The sequence below is a fragment of the Perissodus microlepis genome, chromosome 3 (genome assembly GCF_051167445.1).
Source record: "Perissodus microlepis isolate ML-2025 ecotype Zambia chromosome 3, ASM5116744v1, whole genome shotgun sequence".
NCBI lineage: Eukaryota > Metazoa > Chordata > Actinopteri > Cichliformes > Cichlidae > Perissodus > Perissodus microlepis.
This window is the reverse complement of record NC_140463.1, coordinates 28,994,596-29,011,420: the sequence shown is the minus strand read 5'-3', so window position 1 is coordinate 29,011,420 and position 16,825 is coordinate 28,994,596. Positions and strand designations below refer to the sequence as shown.

The window sequence follows — 16,825 nt, the reverse complement described above, 5'->3', positions numbered from 1 at the left end:
CTCTTTCTTCATTTGCCTATGCTCGTCTAAACCTGGAACAGCCTACTCCCTTCACACCGGCTTCCCCGAAGCAATTTGCACAGATACCAGGAAAAACTCCGTTACATAAGACAGACTCTAGATAATTGAGACAAGTGTCAATAAACCTGCAGCATCTGAACAAAGGAGAGCGGCAGAGAGCGCGCGGGGCTTTACGCACGGATACAGCATTTCATGCGTCTTTTGGCCACTTCTTCACTTCTTCTCTGAGCTGCTGCGAAGCAACAGGTCGAGATGTTCCCCCTGCCGATGTTCACACCGGACCAGGTAGCTCGGGTGTGCGAGAACCTGGAGGAGACCGGGGATATCGAGCGCCTTGGTCGGTTCCTCTGGTCCCTGCCAGCCGCCGTCCCTGGTTCCACCGGGGAAGCGCTCAACCGACACGAGTCCATAATGCGCGCCAGAGCGCTGGTCGCGTTTCACGGAGGGAACTTCGAGGCTCTTTACCAAATCCTGCAGAGTCACCGTTTCACGCGCGAGTCTCACGCCAAGCTGCAAGACCTGTGGCTGGACGCGCACTACCGAGAGGCAGAGAGGCTCCGTGGGAGACCCCTGGGCCCGGTGGAGAAGTACCGCATCCGCAAGAAGTTCCCGCTGCCCCGCACCATCTGGGACGGCGAGCAGAAGACGCACTGCTTCAAGGTAGGGTTGTGGTTTCACTCTCGTGGCTTTTGGTGACAGAGGGTTAGGGTCGTGAAATTCCAAACTAACCCGCGTGTTCACTCATTTCTGAGGAAAACACGGACTCTGCAGTGCCATCAGAGGCTGCTACAACAAGCATAAACATTTCTGCAAACTACACATTAACTAATAAATCAGGGCTTTTTAACATGACTGTTGTATTCGTGCTGGCTGGTCTTTGAGCTGCTAAAATGATGACGGTCAGAGTCATGGGTTTCCCCTCAGATCAGAAATTTCTGAGACTTTCCTACTTTAAAAAAACAAAACAAAGTTGAATCGTTTCATTAGAGTTAAACTGTTTTTGTGCAGATATTACAAAACTAATCTAAGCTTATATGTATGATGCAGCTGCGTGTGTGTGTGTTTAAAATGAAAGTTCCTCTGTGGATCTGTGTTAAAATTGTGGTTTCAGCAAAATTCCTCTTCTTGTTCTGTAGCCATGTTTAAGAGAACAATTTCCAATGCACACCTTGCAGACTGCTGGTTTGCACAGCAAGACTTCTTCTGTTAGATTTATAAAACTTTTTTCTTGTGACACATTAACAATGCTTTCCAGATGTGCAGAGAAGCTCGACTCAAAAGAAAGAAAGAAAGAAAGAAAGAAAGAAAGAAAGAAAATGTAACATTTTGATGCCATGAGATTTGTTGCAGTTCCTCAGGAGGCATTTTTGGCTTTTAAAGTGCAGTTTATAAATCACAAATCGGTAAAAGTATACAAAGTACAGCTTTAAATATACAAAATAGTATGTTTGGGGGAAGTAAAAATGCACTTTTCCTCTTGGAAGTGTGTGTCTGAAAGTGTGAGCACCCTCTAGTGGCAGGGTGGTGAAGTATCATTCAGAGTTAATCTTTAATTCCAACCCTCAGGAGGGGTAGCTTCTCCAGCAGCTTATTAAACCACTTAGCATGATCCAATTTAGTGGATAAACATTGTTATGTGTGCTTCTAATGTAGATTGTGTTTATCTATTTATAAATCCGGACTAATGTGATTATACCTGGTATCATATAAGAGTGATTATTGCGATTTAATAGGATGATATTAAAATAACACTAACCACTTTATTGTCGTCACCTTTGGTTGATCCGTCATATGAGACACGTAGAGTCTTTAATGATCCACATCATTTTAATTCTTACCCAGGAAAGAACTCGCAGTTTGCTACGAGAGTGGTATCTCCAAGATCCGTATCCCAATCCGTCCAGGAAACGCCACCTGGCCCAGGCCACCGGGCTCACACCTACGCAAGTCGGGAACTGGTTCAAGAACCGCCGGCAAAGAGACAGAGCTGCCTCAGCAAAGAACAGGTATCTCAGAAATTCCACATTTTATACAAGTTATGACTCAGAAAGAGAGAGAAACCCTGTTTAGTCAAGCTAGACTAGAGACTAATTAGGTGAAGTGGCTGTACTTGTCTGAAGATCAGCTCCGACACTCACACTCTTAAAAACAAGACTTCTCACTCTTCTTCTCTTTTCTCTCCCCTGATGCAGGCTGCAGCAGGATCCTTCCCTCCTGCCCTCTGAAAGCTCTCCCAACGGCTCCCTCCAGGGACGCCACCATCACCCCCACCTGCTGCCCGCCTCCCCTCGCCACCCGGGCAGCCCCGAGGCCAGCGACTGCAGCACAGAGCCCGAGCCCAGAGGAACCGGAGCCTCTACCCCGGAGATCTCCGTCAGCAGCGACAGCGAGTTTGAGTCTTGAGACGAGGGACTCTCTGTCGCAGACGGGCAGACTCTTACTACTGTCTGTGATCAGACCCAGACACACTTACAAAGACACTTGAACTTTCAGCGTGACTGCGGACACATTAGAGCTGTTCTCGGTGGGAGGAGGGCAAGGATGAGACCACTTGTTGTGGATGTGAGTGGACAAAGTAAAGATATGCACTTAAAAAAAAAGCACCATGGCACATGACTCTGACTGTTATGTATTAGTTTAATGTGACTCAGTGCTGTAAAAAGATAAACATCCAGTTGAGTTTCAAACTCTCAGGCGAAGTATTTGTAGAGATCATGCCTATGAGCTTTAGAAGAGATGTGAATATTAATATTTTAAGGTTGAATGCTATTTTGGTAGAGACAGTTTTAAAGTTTTTATGGAAGCTACAAAAAGAAAAATGCCTTGTGCAGGCTGTTACTGTATGTCAGTATGTTAACACGCACATTGTTTCATTTGATTATCTTCAGATAAGAACCAAAAACAAACTGTGAAAATCCCCTAGAACTGGCAGAGATGTCCCCACACAGTGTTACAGTTTTATCACTCCTGAAAAATTCCATTCAAAAAATGCACAGCTGCCAGTGGTGGCACACTTAATGATAATAAAGACAAATTTATTAAAATTAAAAACAGCCAGTAAATGTACAAAATCTATCTTGCTGCGCTGCAGTTTGCATGTTAACATAAGGACGTACCAACTCAACACATTTCACTGCCTTAAAATGGAACTAAGGGCATCACTGTTTTGCAATGCAATAACAAGCAACGCGTTTAGAGAGACTGAACTGTAACTCATCACCCGTGCACACATGCTGCTTAAAATACAAACCATGTCATTGTGGGCTGTTTTACCTTTTTCGCTGATCGAAATCTGCTGGAAATGCTCCTGAGCTGCTCTGATGATGACGAATTCCTGCAGGAGCCGACGCAGAGGTGAAAGAGGAATCAGAGAGAATAAAACACACTCGTCGGTCTTAACTCAATGTGCCTATTACATCTGAGAACAGTGAGACCTAATCAGGCATAAGACTGTCCTCATGACAACGACACACGCAAAGGCCTACTGTTTGCTGTCTTTCTTAATGACCATCATTTCTCATAAAGTATCGTTTCAACGATAAATGTGTATTTTGTAATGTTTTGTGTAAATAAATGAACCTATTTTTATCCAAAGCGATGCAGTCTCTTTTTAGCTATGATCAGTATGAATACACTGTGTTTGTCTTTCTTTAAATCACCTTCAATATCAAAAAGCTTGAGCTTTTTTCACCAAACAAAATCAGCATGAAGCCACAGATTTACTCAAGGCTTACAAAGAATCAGATATAGCCTGTTGAATACGCCTTTAAGTATCATATTAATATAAGGTGTAAAAATTTAGAGTTTTTTAAACTACTCTGCAGTGGGTTACAGTTACAATTGCAATACAAGGACTTATGTAGTTATGTTAATAATAACTTGAAGCAATGATTTTCTGTGTGACTTTTCAGCCTCTCGCATCACTGTGGAGAAATTCTAGCCCACTCATCTTTACAACACTGCATCAGTTCATTCATTTATGCACAGCTCTCTGTCTCACCACAATATTTCAATTAGGTTGAGGTCTGGACTTTGGACCATTGCAGCCCTTTGATTCTTTTATTTTTTCAGACTATTTGTTGTAGATTTGCTTCTCTGTTTGACATCATTGTCCTGTTGCATGACACAGTTTCAGCCAAGCTTTAGCTGTTGAACAGATGACCTCACATTTGACTCTAGAATACTTTAACAAACAGAAGAATTTGACTCAGTGACTGCGACGTGTTCAGGTGCTGTGGCTGCAAAGCCTAAACCATCTTTGAGACTGAGACTCTGAGATGTAGCTGCAGGTTGTTTTAAAATAACTGTGAGCATTGTAGTGGCTTTTTGCTGGGAAGATAAAGGCATTACGTTACACACACATGTATGCTGCAACCCAACAAAATGCCAAAACTTCTGCTTTTAGGGAGGAGCTCACAAATGCTCTTGATCAATTAGTCAAATGCAATTGATCTGCAGCACGTGGCTGATACCAGCCCTCTAAATTCCCATGAAAGCAGTAAGGGGGTACTGTGAAAATGGTCTTTTTCACATGACAGTGTATACAGCCATCTGTGATAGATAGATAGATAGATAGATAGATAGATATTGTGGTTTATTGTGGTTTATCACAACTTTAGTACTAGCTAACTCTTATACTAACAGACACCATGCTAGCATACGTTTCTGAAGAGAAATGCACAATTCACAAATGTCTGCAGCTTCCATAAAAAATATATATGTTGAAATGTTGTTTGGAGAGACTTACCTGACTTACCAGGAACAAATGCTGTCTGTCTTTCACAAAAAAGACTTGCTCCTCTGTAGATGAGGTTGGTTCTCAAACTAAACAAAGATGGCGGCCGGAAATGGACGTTTTTTTTACCTTAAACCTATAAGAAGTAGAAGCTAAGCAAGCTGCATGACGAGCAGAAAGGAGCCATGTCATTACTGGGATTACAAAACAAACAAAAAAAGGTAAAATATTAAAACAGGTTTCTTCTGGCACTCACCCATAATTTGGATTCACGCTAAATGTTGTGAAATTGCTGAAATTTGGGAAATTACAAATGATTTACTGTTTTTATCTTGTTATTAAAGATAACAACACAAATAGACATTTAAACTATACATTTTAATCATATGTTGCTCTGTAATTTCAGTTTAAAACTATGTCAGCACTGACAGAGAACATGCTGCTGCCATTCAAAAGGTTCTGCACCGTCAGGCTGTTATAGGTTAAAAACTACTCAGATATTGGATGTGTAACTTTAAAAAAATGAACGAATGGTATATAGTACAACTTAATAAATATCAGACCTCCAACATATTGTATAGTATTATGTTACAAAGCAACAAAAACAAACAAACAACAAACAGTTCTTTACCAACCTCAAAGTGAACATATACATAAACGTTTCCTCAGCTGTGATTAAAGGACATTTAAAGGTAAGTGAAATGCAAAATGTGCAAAATGTCAGTCACATGTTTGTGTAAATTCCTCTTTTCTTATCTCATAACAACACAGTGTAGAATAGTTCTTCTTCCTGCCTGACCACAAAAATGGGTGTTGTCACGCTCAGTAATCCCACCCACACCAGAAGGAGCAGCAAACAGACCTGTCACTTTTTAGCCACTGCTACACTTATGTGCAATCTTAGGGCTGCACATAACACACAATCGGCTGTGTGTCAGTGAGGTTCCTGTGCAGACGGGTGGGGGTATTTTGATTTTTGTAATATTAATTAAGAATGGACAGCCAGGGGAGGAAAGTGGTGGTCAGTGACAATGGGACAGGGGTAAGTCAAGCACTCTGCAGTATATTACCACATAGTCAGATATCCTGTTAACAGTGCTGGATGTTGTCTTTTATTTTTCTTTCCATTAGCATTTAGTTTTAGCGTGAAAAATATTACTAATCATGTTAACTGCATGTCTCTTTAAGATATTTTGATGCAAAGTAACCTTTTGCATCGATGTCTATCTTATTTGTTTTATTGTCAATCATCTGAATCATTTAATGGCAAATATGTGAAGAAGTCCCGGGTGTGAGACAAAGTGCACTGCTGTGTGATTCCACATCTGTCTGGACTTGTCACTCCTGCCTTCAGTATGCGCACACCACCATAAATGGCTGTGGTGCTTTGAAGTGAGCAGACATTGGACAAAAACCAGGAAGAGAGACTTATCAGAGGAGATAAAATCACAGAAGTGGCACTCAGTGGTTGATTTCCGGAGGAAGATGCGCATTGACAGACTTTACCTGCTGCAACCAGAAACAGTCGTGTTTTTACCCCTGTTAGGAATGCATTGCATCCCTCCAGGCTAAGGAATGTGTGTCTGTGCCCACATGGACAAGTTAAGACAGTGTAGTAGGAGGAGTAGTTATGGCAGATAGGAAAGCATGGGAAATTTGGTAAATCTATTGCTGTTTAAAGGCTGCGTAAAAAAAATAAAAATTATATATGTGTGTATATATATCTATATCTATATATATATATATATATATATATATAGTGTGTGTGCTTTCCAAATGAGTGCCAGTAAACGTGATGAAATTGCTCTCGCCACTGTCTGTTAAATAAGAAACAATTTGTTAAATGTATTACAGTAATACACTCTAGGTCAGGTCCTTGGAGGCAGATTAATCCCAGCATCAGATTAAAATGAACAAACCTGATTTATGAATGGAATTTTACCTGCACAAAAGGCTTTTAGTGCAAGAGTACAATTAATACGTTTAGCCTTAATGCAGGGCTACACAAACACAAACTGACTCTCAGTTTCATTTTCACATCCCTGTGCAGTTTGTCAAGTGTGGTTTTGCCGGCTCCAACTTTCCGAAGCACATCTTCCCAGCCCTGGTGGGCCGGCCAATCATACGATCATCCGCCAGAGTGGGCAACATTGAGATAAAGGTAAGATTGATGTAAATGAAAGGACTACACATGGGTCTTTCACTTCACCTAAAGTCAGAATAGAGGAGCATTAAAAAAAGATGAAATAAAGGGAAATGGGGAAATTACATCTACTGTGTGCAGAGTTCTATTAAAAGCAAACAGCATTAAAACCAGGTGAGTCATCCTGTTACAGTTTAGTGCTCTATTGAGAAACCTGGTGTCGAAGCATTACAGCATTCCCAAGAAGGATAAGGGGCCCTGCAACACCACAAAAACTACTACTAAGAACATAATAAATAGCCAAGACGTAGACTACAAGCACAATGGTCCCACCCAATAACCCACAGGACTCTCAAGGTCCATGTCTAGAAAAGTCAGAGCTGTTCTGGCAGCAATACAGGGACCTGCACTATATTACTCAGGTGGTTTTAATGTTCGAGATGGCACAGTGGTGTCTGGAGCCTCTGAATATGGAGTGTGTGTTACCCTGGTGCCAGATTGGTGGCATGTCCAGGGTGTACCCTGTGTCCCACCATGTGACAACTAAGATAGGCTCCAGCGACCTTTGACTGGATAAATGAAAGAAATTGGATGGTTTTAATGCTGCAGCTGATTGGTGTAGCCATCTATCAGATCTAGATACACATCCCGAGACTTGATCATCTGTATCTCTGGTTCTCATCAACTTCCTGTGTCTCAGCTTAAAGCGTCTTAGAAGTGCACACCTGCTAGCTTCCTAAGATGCTGAGACTGTTGAGTTCATAGACTCATGTAACCTGAGATCATTCAGACCTTTTAACCTGATAATCCCTGCAGGACCGGAGCAGAGAAAGCATGAAAAGGTCATTGGTACAAATAAATAAGTAAACAAATTAAGGCAGGCTGTTATGTAATAAACATCACATTTTCATAGATTTTTTATTTAGTGTTCACTTGAAACACCAGGTTTCCCAGATAGCTGTCTTATATTTGTACTTGTGTATGGATGTGCATGTTTGTAACTTAATATTTTATACAGTATATTTAAAATGTTTCAACAGAAACAACAAAAATCAAACTGATGCTTTTTTATTATTATTTATTAAACCTATACTTTGCTGTAGGTCAGACAAAGAAGAGCAAAAACAAAACCATTAATATTTCCTGTCCCTGTCATCTTTTCCACCAGGATCTAATGGTGGGAGAAGAGGCCAGCGAGTGTCGCTCCATGCTGGAGATGTCCTACCCCATGGAGAATGGCATGGTGCGCTGCTGGGAGGACATGCTCCACCTGTGGGACTACACCTTTGGCCCAGAATGCCTGGACATCAACCCAAAAGAATGCAAGGTATGAAGCCGTGTAAGACAGACAAAGACGGAAATGAATGAAAAAAAAAAACTGTACAAGGACTAGATTATTATTGAGTTTGTGTATGTTTTCTATCCAAGATCCTTCTGACTGAGCCGCCCATGAACCCGACCAAAAACCGCGAGAAAATTGCTGAAATCATGTTTGAGAAGTACCAGTTCTACGGCATCTACGTGGCCATTCAGGCCGTGCTCACTCTGTACGCTCAGGGTAAGAGGGCGCGACACGCTGCACACAAATAAAGGGTTTAAATCCTGACCTGCTGTTAACGGTGCAATTGACTGGATATTTGGTCAGTTTTAACTCCCGCTTTGTTAAATGACTCTGTCCACAGGTTTGCTTACCGGTGTTGTAGTTGACTCAGGAGACGGCGTCACCCACATCTGTCCAGTGTACGAGGGCTTCTCTTTGCCCCACCTTACACGCAGGCTGGACATCGCAGGACGTGATGTCACACGCTACCTCATTAAGGTGAGCTGGAAAGATCAGTGTTCGGGCAAAGAGTTGGGGTTTTTTTTTAGTGTAAAGAAAGTATATGTACAGTTTCACAGCAAACATATGTGTGAAAAAAATGTTCTTCCCATCAGCTCCTGCTGCTTCGCGGCTACGCCTTCAACCACACTGCTGACTTTGAGACCGTGCGCATGCTGAAGGAGAAGCTCTGCTATGTGGCATACAACATTGAGCAAGAGCAGCATTTGGCCACAGAGACCACTTACCTGGTGGAGACATTCACGGTACGTTGGGGAGCAAGCTTTAATTTATTCTGCCTCCTAAAGTCGAGAAACGTCAGAAAAAATAACCAATTCCTCTCATTTGTGCAGCTTCCTGATGGCAGGCAGGTGAAGGTGGGCGGAGAACGATTCGGGGCTCCTGAAGCTCTTTTCCAGCCTCATCTCATCAACGTGGAGGGAGCTGGAGTAGCCGAGCTGCTGTTTAACACCATCCAGGCTGCAGACATTGACCTCAGGTCCAATCCTCCTCCCTCGCCTTTCTCTAATTAATGAAGCTGAACTACTGCAAACACGCCTTCATCAGGTCCGTCTCCCGTCTGCTTTCCCATGCAGGGCCGACTTCTATAAGCACATTGTTTTGTCCGGGGGGACCACCATGTACCCGGGCCTCCCATCCAGGCTCGAGAGAGAGATCAAGCAGCTCTACCTGGAAAGAGTGCTCAAGGGAGACACTGAGAAACTATCAGTAAGAGCTTTCATATTAATGTCAGTAGAGAATGGATTCGATTAAGAGCCTGTAAGGCGTTCTTCAGTGCATTTGCATAAATATAATGTTACTGATGATCAGTGTCATCTGTATCATGAGCTGACGAAATGTTAATAGAATACATTTTCCAGTTATTTAATAAATGTCACCAAGCATTCATATAGATGCTCTGTTTTATTCACTGAACCTGAGGGCTACTTGCATGCAGGTTTTTCTACAGCAGGTCCAGTTTGGCTGTGATATAAACTCTCTGAATTTAAATATCTTTATGAGATAAAAGTTTAGAAAAAGCTCAGTTTGAATTCCACATTTGACGCTCTGCAACATTTAAGGTTAAGGTTATCTCTTTTTCTTTGTATTAAAAATAAGTTTGGGCTATTTTATTACAAATACCAAAATGCATTTACTTTTTGTTGTTTTAAAGCCAAACCAATAAAGTGTGACATTTGTCATATTAATTAAATACATATCTAGAAATTGAAAGTTTATTTTGTTAACCTCATTACTGAGGTCGATTCTCTTTTAGCAGTTTTCTTTGTACACAGCAAAATCTCCAGTGTTAAATTAACACTAGAGAGTGTCTATATGGGTCCACACCTCTGAGTGTTAAATACAACACTGTTGAGTGTTAAATTAACACTTTTGACAGTGTTATATGTTTAAAAGTAACCTAGTCAGTTTTGAAGATTAACAATGGCTAACACTGAGCAGTGCTGATTTTCTAACACTGGAAAAGAACTCAAAATGTTAGAAATATTCCAGTGTTAGAAAATCAGCACTGCTCAGTGTTAGCCATTGTTAATCTTCAAAACTGACTAGGTTACTTTTAAACATATAACACTGTCAAAAGTGTTAATTTAACACTCAACAGTGTTGTATTTAACACTCAGAGGTGTGGACCCATATAGACACTCTCTAGTGTTAATTTAACACTGGAGATTTTGCTGTGTAGCAGCACAGAATATAAAAAAAGGCTTAAAGGAAAGAATTGTTGTACTTAAATATCAGGGCTCTGTGTTTTAATGACCTCTCCTGACTTTTCTCTTCACCCTTGCAGAAGTTCAAGATCCGAATCGAGGACCCTCCCAGGAGAAAACACATGGTGTTCATGGGTGGTGCTGTGCTGGCCAACATCATGAAAGACAAAGAATCCTTCTGGATGACTAGACAAGAATACCAGGAGAAAGGCCTGGGAGTGCTGCAGAAGCTGGGAGGTGGAGTCAGATAAAATAAAACTGAGTTAAACAGAATTTTAAAAACACAAATTAAAAATGAGGAAAATATGAACTAGGTTTTGTACTTTTAAATATTAACTCCGTACCTCTCACAGTCTCATCTCTATTCAAAACAGTTTTAACTGAGCAAAATTACAAGTTTTATCATTAAAAACACAATTTAGGTTTTTTCAGCTTTTACATACTGTTCTAAATATAACCGTTTTTTGGACTGTGTAGGTGCTCGCTTATCCAGGTCATGTTCTTTGGACCGTTTGATGAAACTTTGATGACTAAAGTTAAAAAATTTCAGGAATTTATTTGTTGCATTAATAGCAAGTTTATGTTTTATTTAACCTTTTTAAAACTAATAGATCTGTGCTTCAGTACTGTGCAAAAGTTTTGAGTCACCCCTCATTTTTTTATATGTTACTGAAAAAATGGGAAATAGATCCAGCAATGTATTGAAACATGTGCAAATGTATATACAAACTCAGAAAAGGAGGCCAAAACCAAGTATTAAAGTTCTATAAGGCTTGAAAGTCAACATTTGGTGTGACCACCTTTATTCTTCAGCACAGTCTGAACTCTCTTTGGCAGCTGAAAAATGAAGCCAGTCACATGCCTCCCTGAAAGGAAGTCTTTGAAAAATCTTTAGAAAGTCTGGAGAACTATTGTTGAAGACCATTTTAAAAAATACAGAAAAAAACTTAAAATTTTATCTTAACTGAGTCTTAATTTATCCTTGTGCAATACTCACAAGGCTATTATAACACAAAAACATGAATATTTGGATAAAAATGACTTAAATGTAAAGCCGAAATTAAATGATTTTGTTAAACTCCATTACTAATTCACTTTGGGACTCCACATTATGCCAACCAAACAGTAACCTGTTTGCTACTGTTTCTTAGAAATATTTGTCAGTAAATTTTACTCGCTAAACTTGATTTAATCAAAAATAGATTACAGTCAAAGATCTTCCTCAAACACAAAACTTACCCAGTTTTTACTTTGGCTAGCTTGGCATCTAATCACAGGAATCCTCTTTTCTTTACTCTGTTTATATGGTTGGTGGTGTTAGCTTATTGTTATTAGCAGCCTCCCGAGGGTTCCTGGTTGTTCCTCCCTTTGTGTTTCCTTACTCCTGACTTGTTCAGTGTGTATGCGGGTCTGTGTAGGTCTCTGGGGTTATTTTTATCTGTTTAACTGTGAATGTTAGTATAGCTTCCAGTCTGCCCTCCCCAAAGCCCCGACTGTGACTGATTGTGTGTTACTCTCACCTGCATCTCGTTCCTCACCTGTTTGTCACTTCTCAGTGTATTTATAGTTTGGCCTTTGTTATAACACCTGTGTTTCCGCCCTTTGGTGCTGCTCATTTTGCCTCGGTCCCAGTTTGATTCCTGATTTGTTGCTCCTCCCGTTCTGAGAGATTCTTATTATTATCTATAAAAATAAATGTTCAATGGACTGGCAAATACAGGCTGAACATTTGAATGTTCTGAGTGGGAAAAAAAACCTGTAAAGAATTTATCTGTGGGTTTGTTTGTTTGTTTGTTTGTTTTTTAAATAAATGTCAAACAGAATTGTTTTTTATTGTACATATTCCTTGCTGTAAGCAATGAAAAATGATGCAAAATGTGACCTGTTACTTCTCTCATATATATAATATTGGGTACATACACTGTCTTAACTGGGTACACCAGTTCAGCTGCTCGTTGCTGCAAGTAACTGATCAGCCAATCAAATAGCAGCAAGCTAATGCATTCAGCTATATAGACATGATGAAGACCTGCAAAACTTCAAACTGAGCATCAGAATGAGGAAGAAATGTGATTTAAGTGGCTTTGAATGTGTCATGGTTGTTGGTCTGAGTATTTCAGAAACTGGTGATTTATCAGGATTTTCCCACAAAAACATCTCTGTGGTTTAAAGAGTACAGTCTGAAAAAAAAAGGAAAATATCCAGTGAGCAGCAGATCTCTGTGTAAAAATGTCTTGTTCAGGCCTGAAATCAGAGAGGAATAGGCCTGATTGCTTAGTAGGTAAGTAAGTAAGGTATGCAGAAGCGCATCTCTGAATCCACAACACACTGGCCTTGGAAGCAGATGTGCTACATCAGCAGAAGGCCACACCGGGTGCCACTCCTGTCTGCTAAGAACATAAAACTGAGGCTACAATTCAAACTGGACAACAGATGATGAGAAATGTGTTACCTAGTCTGATGTGTATCAAGCTCTGCTCTGACTTTTGGAAAGGAGGGTCAGAATTTGGAACAAACCTGGATTTATTAATGTTTCAGGCTCGAGGTGCATTAATGTGGGGGAACATTTTGTTGGCACACTTTGGGCCCCTTAGTACAAACTAAGCATCATTTAAACCCTGCAGCCTGATGTTGACCATGTCCATCCCTTTATGGCCACAGTGCACCATCTCCTTATTGCTGCTACACACCATGTCCCAAAGCTCAGATGAAACCGGTTTCTTGAACATGACAATGGGTTCACTGAACTCAAATGACCTCCACAGCCATGAGATCTCAGGCCGACAGAGCACCTTTGAGATGTGGTGGAAGAGGAGATTCTCATCATGGATGAGCACCAACTGTGTGATGCACTAACATCTGCACTCATTGGTCACTAGTACCAGGTTGGAGCCCCGTTTTCCTTCAGAGCTGCTTTAAATCTACATGGCACAGATTCAACAAGGTACTGGAAACATGGACCGACACTCCCGAGGAATGTTTCCAATACCTTGTTGAATCTGTGCCATGTAGATTTAAAGCAGCTCTGAAGGAAAACGGGGCTCCAACCTGGTACTAGTGACCAATGAGTGCAGATGTTAGTGACTTTCATTTAAAAAATATAATTTAATCTTTTTTTCCTTTTTTTTATGAGACCTTTTAAATAACATGATCATACATCCAAAAGCAGGACTTGGCTTGATGGGTTAATTAATGGATTAATACATGAATTACTAAATAGTCAATGATAAGTCTCAACACTCAAAGTCAGTAGAAATTAATGTGAAGGTGTTCAATGACAGTGTTAGTATTTGCTGCCATCTGGTGGTTAAATCTGCACCCGTCAACACTCCCAACCCCACTCCAGCACTTCACTCACCGTAACCACACGGCGAACGGATATTGCAATTTTTTTATTGCGATACTGAGTTACCTGACAAAATACAGTCATGTGTTTTTACACTGAAAAGAAATAGTGAGCTCTCACAATGAACACATGCTTCACGCACACATACACGCACACGTACACGCACACATACGCGCACGCCACATTCGCAGAACCTTCGCGTTAAAATGAAAAAAGCATGCAATAATGTTCAAAACACATCTCAAAACTGAACCTCCTCCCCTCCCCCGACTGATCCAAAAACTCCAGAAATGTTGGAATGTCCACATGTTTAGGTTCGATATCTACCCAACAAATTCAACTATTCAAAGTTAGTTTTAAATACACACAATAATGATCATCGATAACGACACTGAGTCGAACAGTCAGTCGATAGTGATGACTTGCAGCAGGAAGTCACCAAGAGGCTGGCGACGTGCACATTTACATTCTACCAGTCGCCGCGAGGCTCCCGGTTTTATTGGTCAGACTGTCCTCTCAGTCCGCTTATAACAAAAAGAAAGAAAGAAAAACAGGCTCGGCCAACAGTAGAACTCAAAAGCAGTGAATCGAAACATGAAACGGATGCAGTTCTGAAAAGGAATAAACACTGAGAGAGATTTTAAATACATTCGCGAGTCATTCAGTAAAATCTGTTGTCCTGGTGTGTGGATGTGATGCGCTTCCGTCTTTTTTCTTCCCTCACTTGGTTTAAAAACAGAGAGAGATGATGCCTTTCTATCACTTCCCTCCTACTCGCCCATTACTCCACCTGCCAAAACCATTAAATAGAATACGCAAGCTGGGAGAAGAGCTTCTTCTTCTTCTTTGCTTTCCTGTTTTTTTCTCTTCAGGAAGTAAAAATAAAATAGTCTTTGTGGGGGAGCCTAAAAATAAACAGCTGATTTAAAGCTTCCCTCATGATTTCTTTCAAAGCAAACAGCTGTTGTGTCACAAGATGGCCTTTCTTTTATCTTCTGTTTTCGTCCCTTTGGTATTGAGGTTTGGTCGTGGCTATCACACATCTCCCCTTTTTTTGTCACTGGGGCGGGGGGAAGGGAGGGAGGGGGGCACAGAAAGCCTCGTACCCCCACCTTTTAACAGCATAGTTCCATCCAGCAATCAATCTGCAGACATTTACACATAAAAGGAGCAAAAAAAACCCCCAAAAAAGTAATAAAATATCCAATTGTCACCCAGAACTATACAGTGGAAGGGTTACATCACCGCGATGGACTATTTGCCTTCTTGCGGCGCGCGCTCGCAGGAAGTGATTAGTTTCCAGGCAACAGTAGTCTCACAGAATTTGTCTTTGGATTCGAGCCTCTTCACATGTTTTTTTTTGTTTTGTTTTTAATGATGTAATCGCTTCGTGGTATAACTCTGGGTTCATGTTTCAAATAACAACCAAAATCCATTTATTACACATTTTCCATTGTCACAAGCAGCACACTCCTTTACACTAGCAGCCACACTGAGTGGTACATAGTACAACTTTTTGGCAACACTCCCCTACGTTGGTCCTGCTCTGTTCTGCACGTCGGTCCATTTAGGGAAGAGTTTACCATTTGTTTGTTTGTTTGTTTGTTTTAAAGCTCTGCTCCTGGTCTGGAGAAGGGCTGCAGTTTGTCACGAAAAAGTCCCGACCCACGACGAGACACAACACACCGTCGGAGAGAGAAAAGAGACAGAACAAGAGAGAGAAAGAGAGAGAGAAAGCAAGAGCCACCATCCATCTCCTCCTCCTCCTTCCTTTCCTTCCTTCCTTCCTTCCTCCTCCTTCCTCCTCCTCTATGCCTCCCACTCACTCCTCACACACCGACTCGCTCAGGTCCACGGCGCCACCCCTGGTGAGCCGCCGCATCTTGCTGAAGTCGTGGTCGGTCCTCAGGTAGGAGAGCGAGGGGCCTCCCTCGCTGTGGCTGGCCAGGTCCTGGGGCTGGGCCTGGGGCGGCAGGGCCCTCATCTCGCCGCCGCTGCGCCAGTACAGGGTGTATTGCTGCGGGTCGGACACTCCGAAGGTGGCGGCACACAGCTGCGCCAGGGCCTGGCTCGTCTCCCCGGCTCTCCACTGCAACGTCCGCACGGCGCTCCGCTCCCCGTCCTGGAACAGTATCCGAACGCACCTCTGGAGGCAGCGAGGGAGGGAGGAAGAGAGAAAGAGAGGGAGAGAGAGAAAAGGAGTGAATATATATACTGTATTTATGCAAAACACAGGTCAAGAGGCTTATGGAGTGAGGGCAAACCAGGGGGAGGAGAGAGATGGAGTCAGAGGAGGAGTGAGGACTGTATAAGCACGGGCTGATACGCTGCCACAATAAATGAGCCAAAAAAAAAACAAAACAGAAAAAGGACGTTCATGAAAGAAAAATGCCTCTTAAACAAAGCTCCTGCTTCCCACACACAGCCGGCAGGTCCGAGAGCTTCACACGAAAGCCATCTTCATGAAACTGCTCTGTTTTCCCCTGCTCTGCTTCATGTTACAGCTTCACTGACAAACTCCCGGCATAAATCCACTCGAGCGAGTCCACCTCCAAACTCAAATATCATCCATTAAACTCGCTCTGCTCTGGTGCTCTGCTGAAGTCCCCCCCCCCTCTCCTCCACCACCGCCACCACTCAGCAGACACAAACTTTTTTCACATTTTCCACAGAGCAAAAAGCGAGCAAACCCAAAACTAACAGGTCTATCGCAACAATCGCTGCTCTTCAGGCACTTGAGCCATTATATAATGTCAGATTCGACCACCTACAGACGCCCTCACAACTCTCTGTAAAGCACACACACACACACACACACACACACACTGTGAAAACATGCTGGACATAATCCTTTTTACCAAACATCCAACCTTGAGAAACCAGGGAGAATCCTCTTCCCTGTCGCTCACAGAAACACACAAACAGACAAACCATCCAGCCTGCCTCCCTCAACACACACACACACACCACAGATGAATAAGTGGCTTTTAAAAGAAGCAGAAAAAAAGAAAGAAAAAGCACTCAGTAGCAAATA

General features: G+C 41.9%; 3 protein-coding genes across 4 annotated transcripts in view; 2 read left to right on the top strand and 1 right to left on the bottom strand.

Annotated features, from left to right (window-relative positions):
• Positions 1-74: 74 nt before the first annotated feature.
• Positions 75-3,591, top strand: six7 (SIX homeobox 7). Its single transcript, XM_084918416.1, has 3 exons — positions 75-681; positions 1,864-2,027; positions 2,214-3,591. Exons 1-3 carry the CDS (start codon positions 274-276, stop codon positions 2,422-2,424), a joined length of 783 nt encoding a protein of 260 aa, XP_084774542.1. The 5' UTR covers positions 75-273; the 3' UTR covers positions 2,425-3,591.
• A 2,022-nt stretch (positions 3,592-5,613) lies between these two features.
• Positions 5,614-12,265, top strand: LOC146391009 (actin-related protein 2-A). The gene is made up of 9 exons (XM_084923899.1): positions 5,614-5,798; positions 6,807-6,917; positions 8,068-8,226; positions 8,328-8,457; positions 8,582-8,718; positions 8,835-8,984; positions 9,072-9,217; positions 9,315-9,447; positions 10,526-12,265. The coding sequence occupies exons 1-9, from the start codon at positions 5,751-5,753 to the stop codon at positions 10,694-10,696; spliced, it is 1,185 nt and encodes a 394-aa protein (XP_084780025.1). The 5' UTR covers positions 5,614-5,750; the 3' UTR covers positions 10,697-12,265.
• Positions 12,266-13,822: 1,557 nt separating this feature from the next.
• rin1b (Ras and Rab interactor 1b) overlaps positions 13,823-16,825 on the bottom strand; it is a 41,942-nt gene continuing 38,939 nt past the window's right edge. For both annotated transcript variants that reach the window (XM_084923898.1, XM_084923897.1), the window contains one exon: positions 13,823-15,937. In XM_084923898.1, coding sequence (XP_084780024.1) covers positions 15,614-15,937 — 324 coding nt within the window. In that variant the 3' untranslated portion in view covers positions 13,823-15,613. The remainder of the gene's footprint in view (positions 15,938-16,825) is intronic.

What these genes read in the sequence shown, in the direction of transcription:
- six7 (XM_084918416.1), top strand. Translation starts at nt 274, where the DNA reads ATGTTCCCCCTGCCGATGTTCACACCGGACCAGGTAGCTCGGGTGTGC. An exon ending in AGAAGACGCACTGCTTCAAG is followed by an intron (nt 682 to 1,863) that starts GTAGGGTTGTGG and finishes ATTCTTACCCAG; the next exon opens with GAAAGAACTCGCAGTTTGCT. An exon ending in GCTGCCTCAGCAAAGAACAG is followed by an intron (nt 2,028 to 2,213) that starts GTATCTCAGAAA and finishes CCCCTGATGCAG; the next exon opens with GCTGCAGCAGGATCCTTCCC.
- LOC146391009 (XM_084923899.1), top strand. Translation starts at nt 5,751, where the DNA reads ATGGACAGCCAGGGGAGGAAAGTGGTGGTCAGTGACAATGGGACAGGG. An exon ending in TCAGTGACAATGGGACAGGG is followed by an intron (nt 5,799 to 6,806) that starts GTAAGTCAAGCA and finishes ATCCCTGTGCAG; the next exon opens with TTTGTCAAGTGTGGTTTTGC. An exon ending in TCACACGCTACCTCATTAAG is followed by an intron (nt 8,719 to 8,834) that starts GTGAGCTGGAAA and finishes TCTTCCCATCAG; the next exon opens with CTCCTGCTGCTTCGCGGCTA.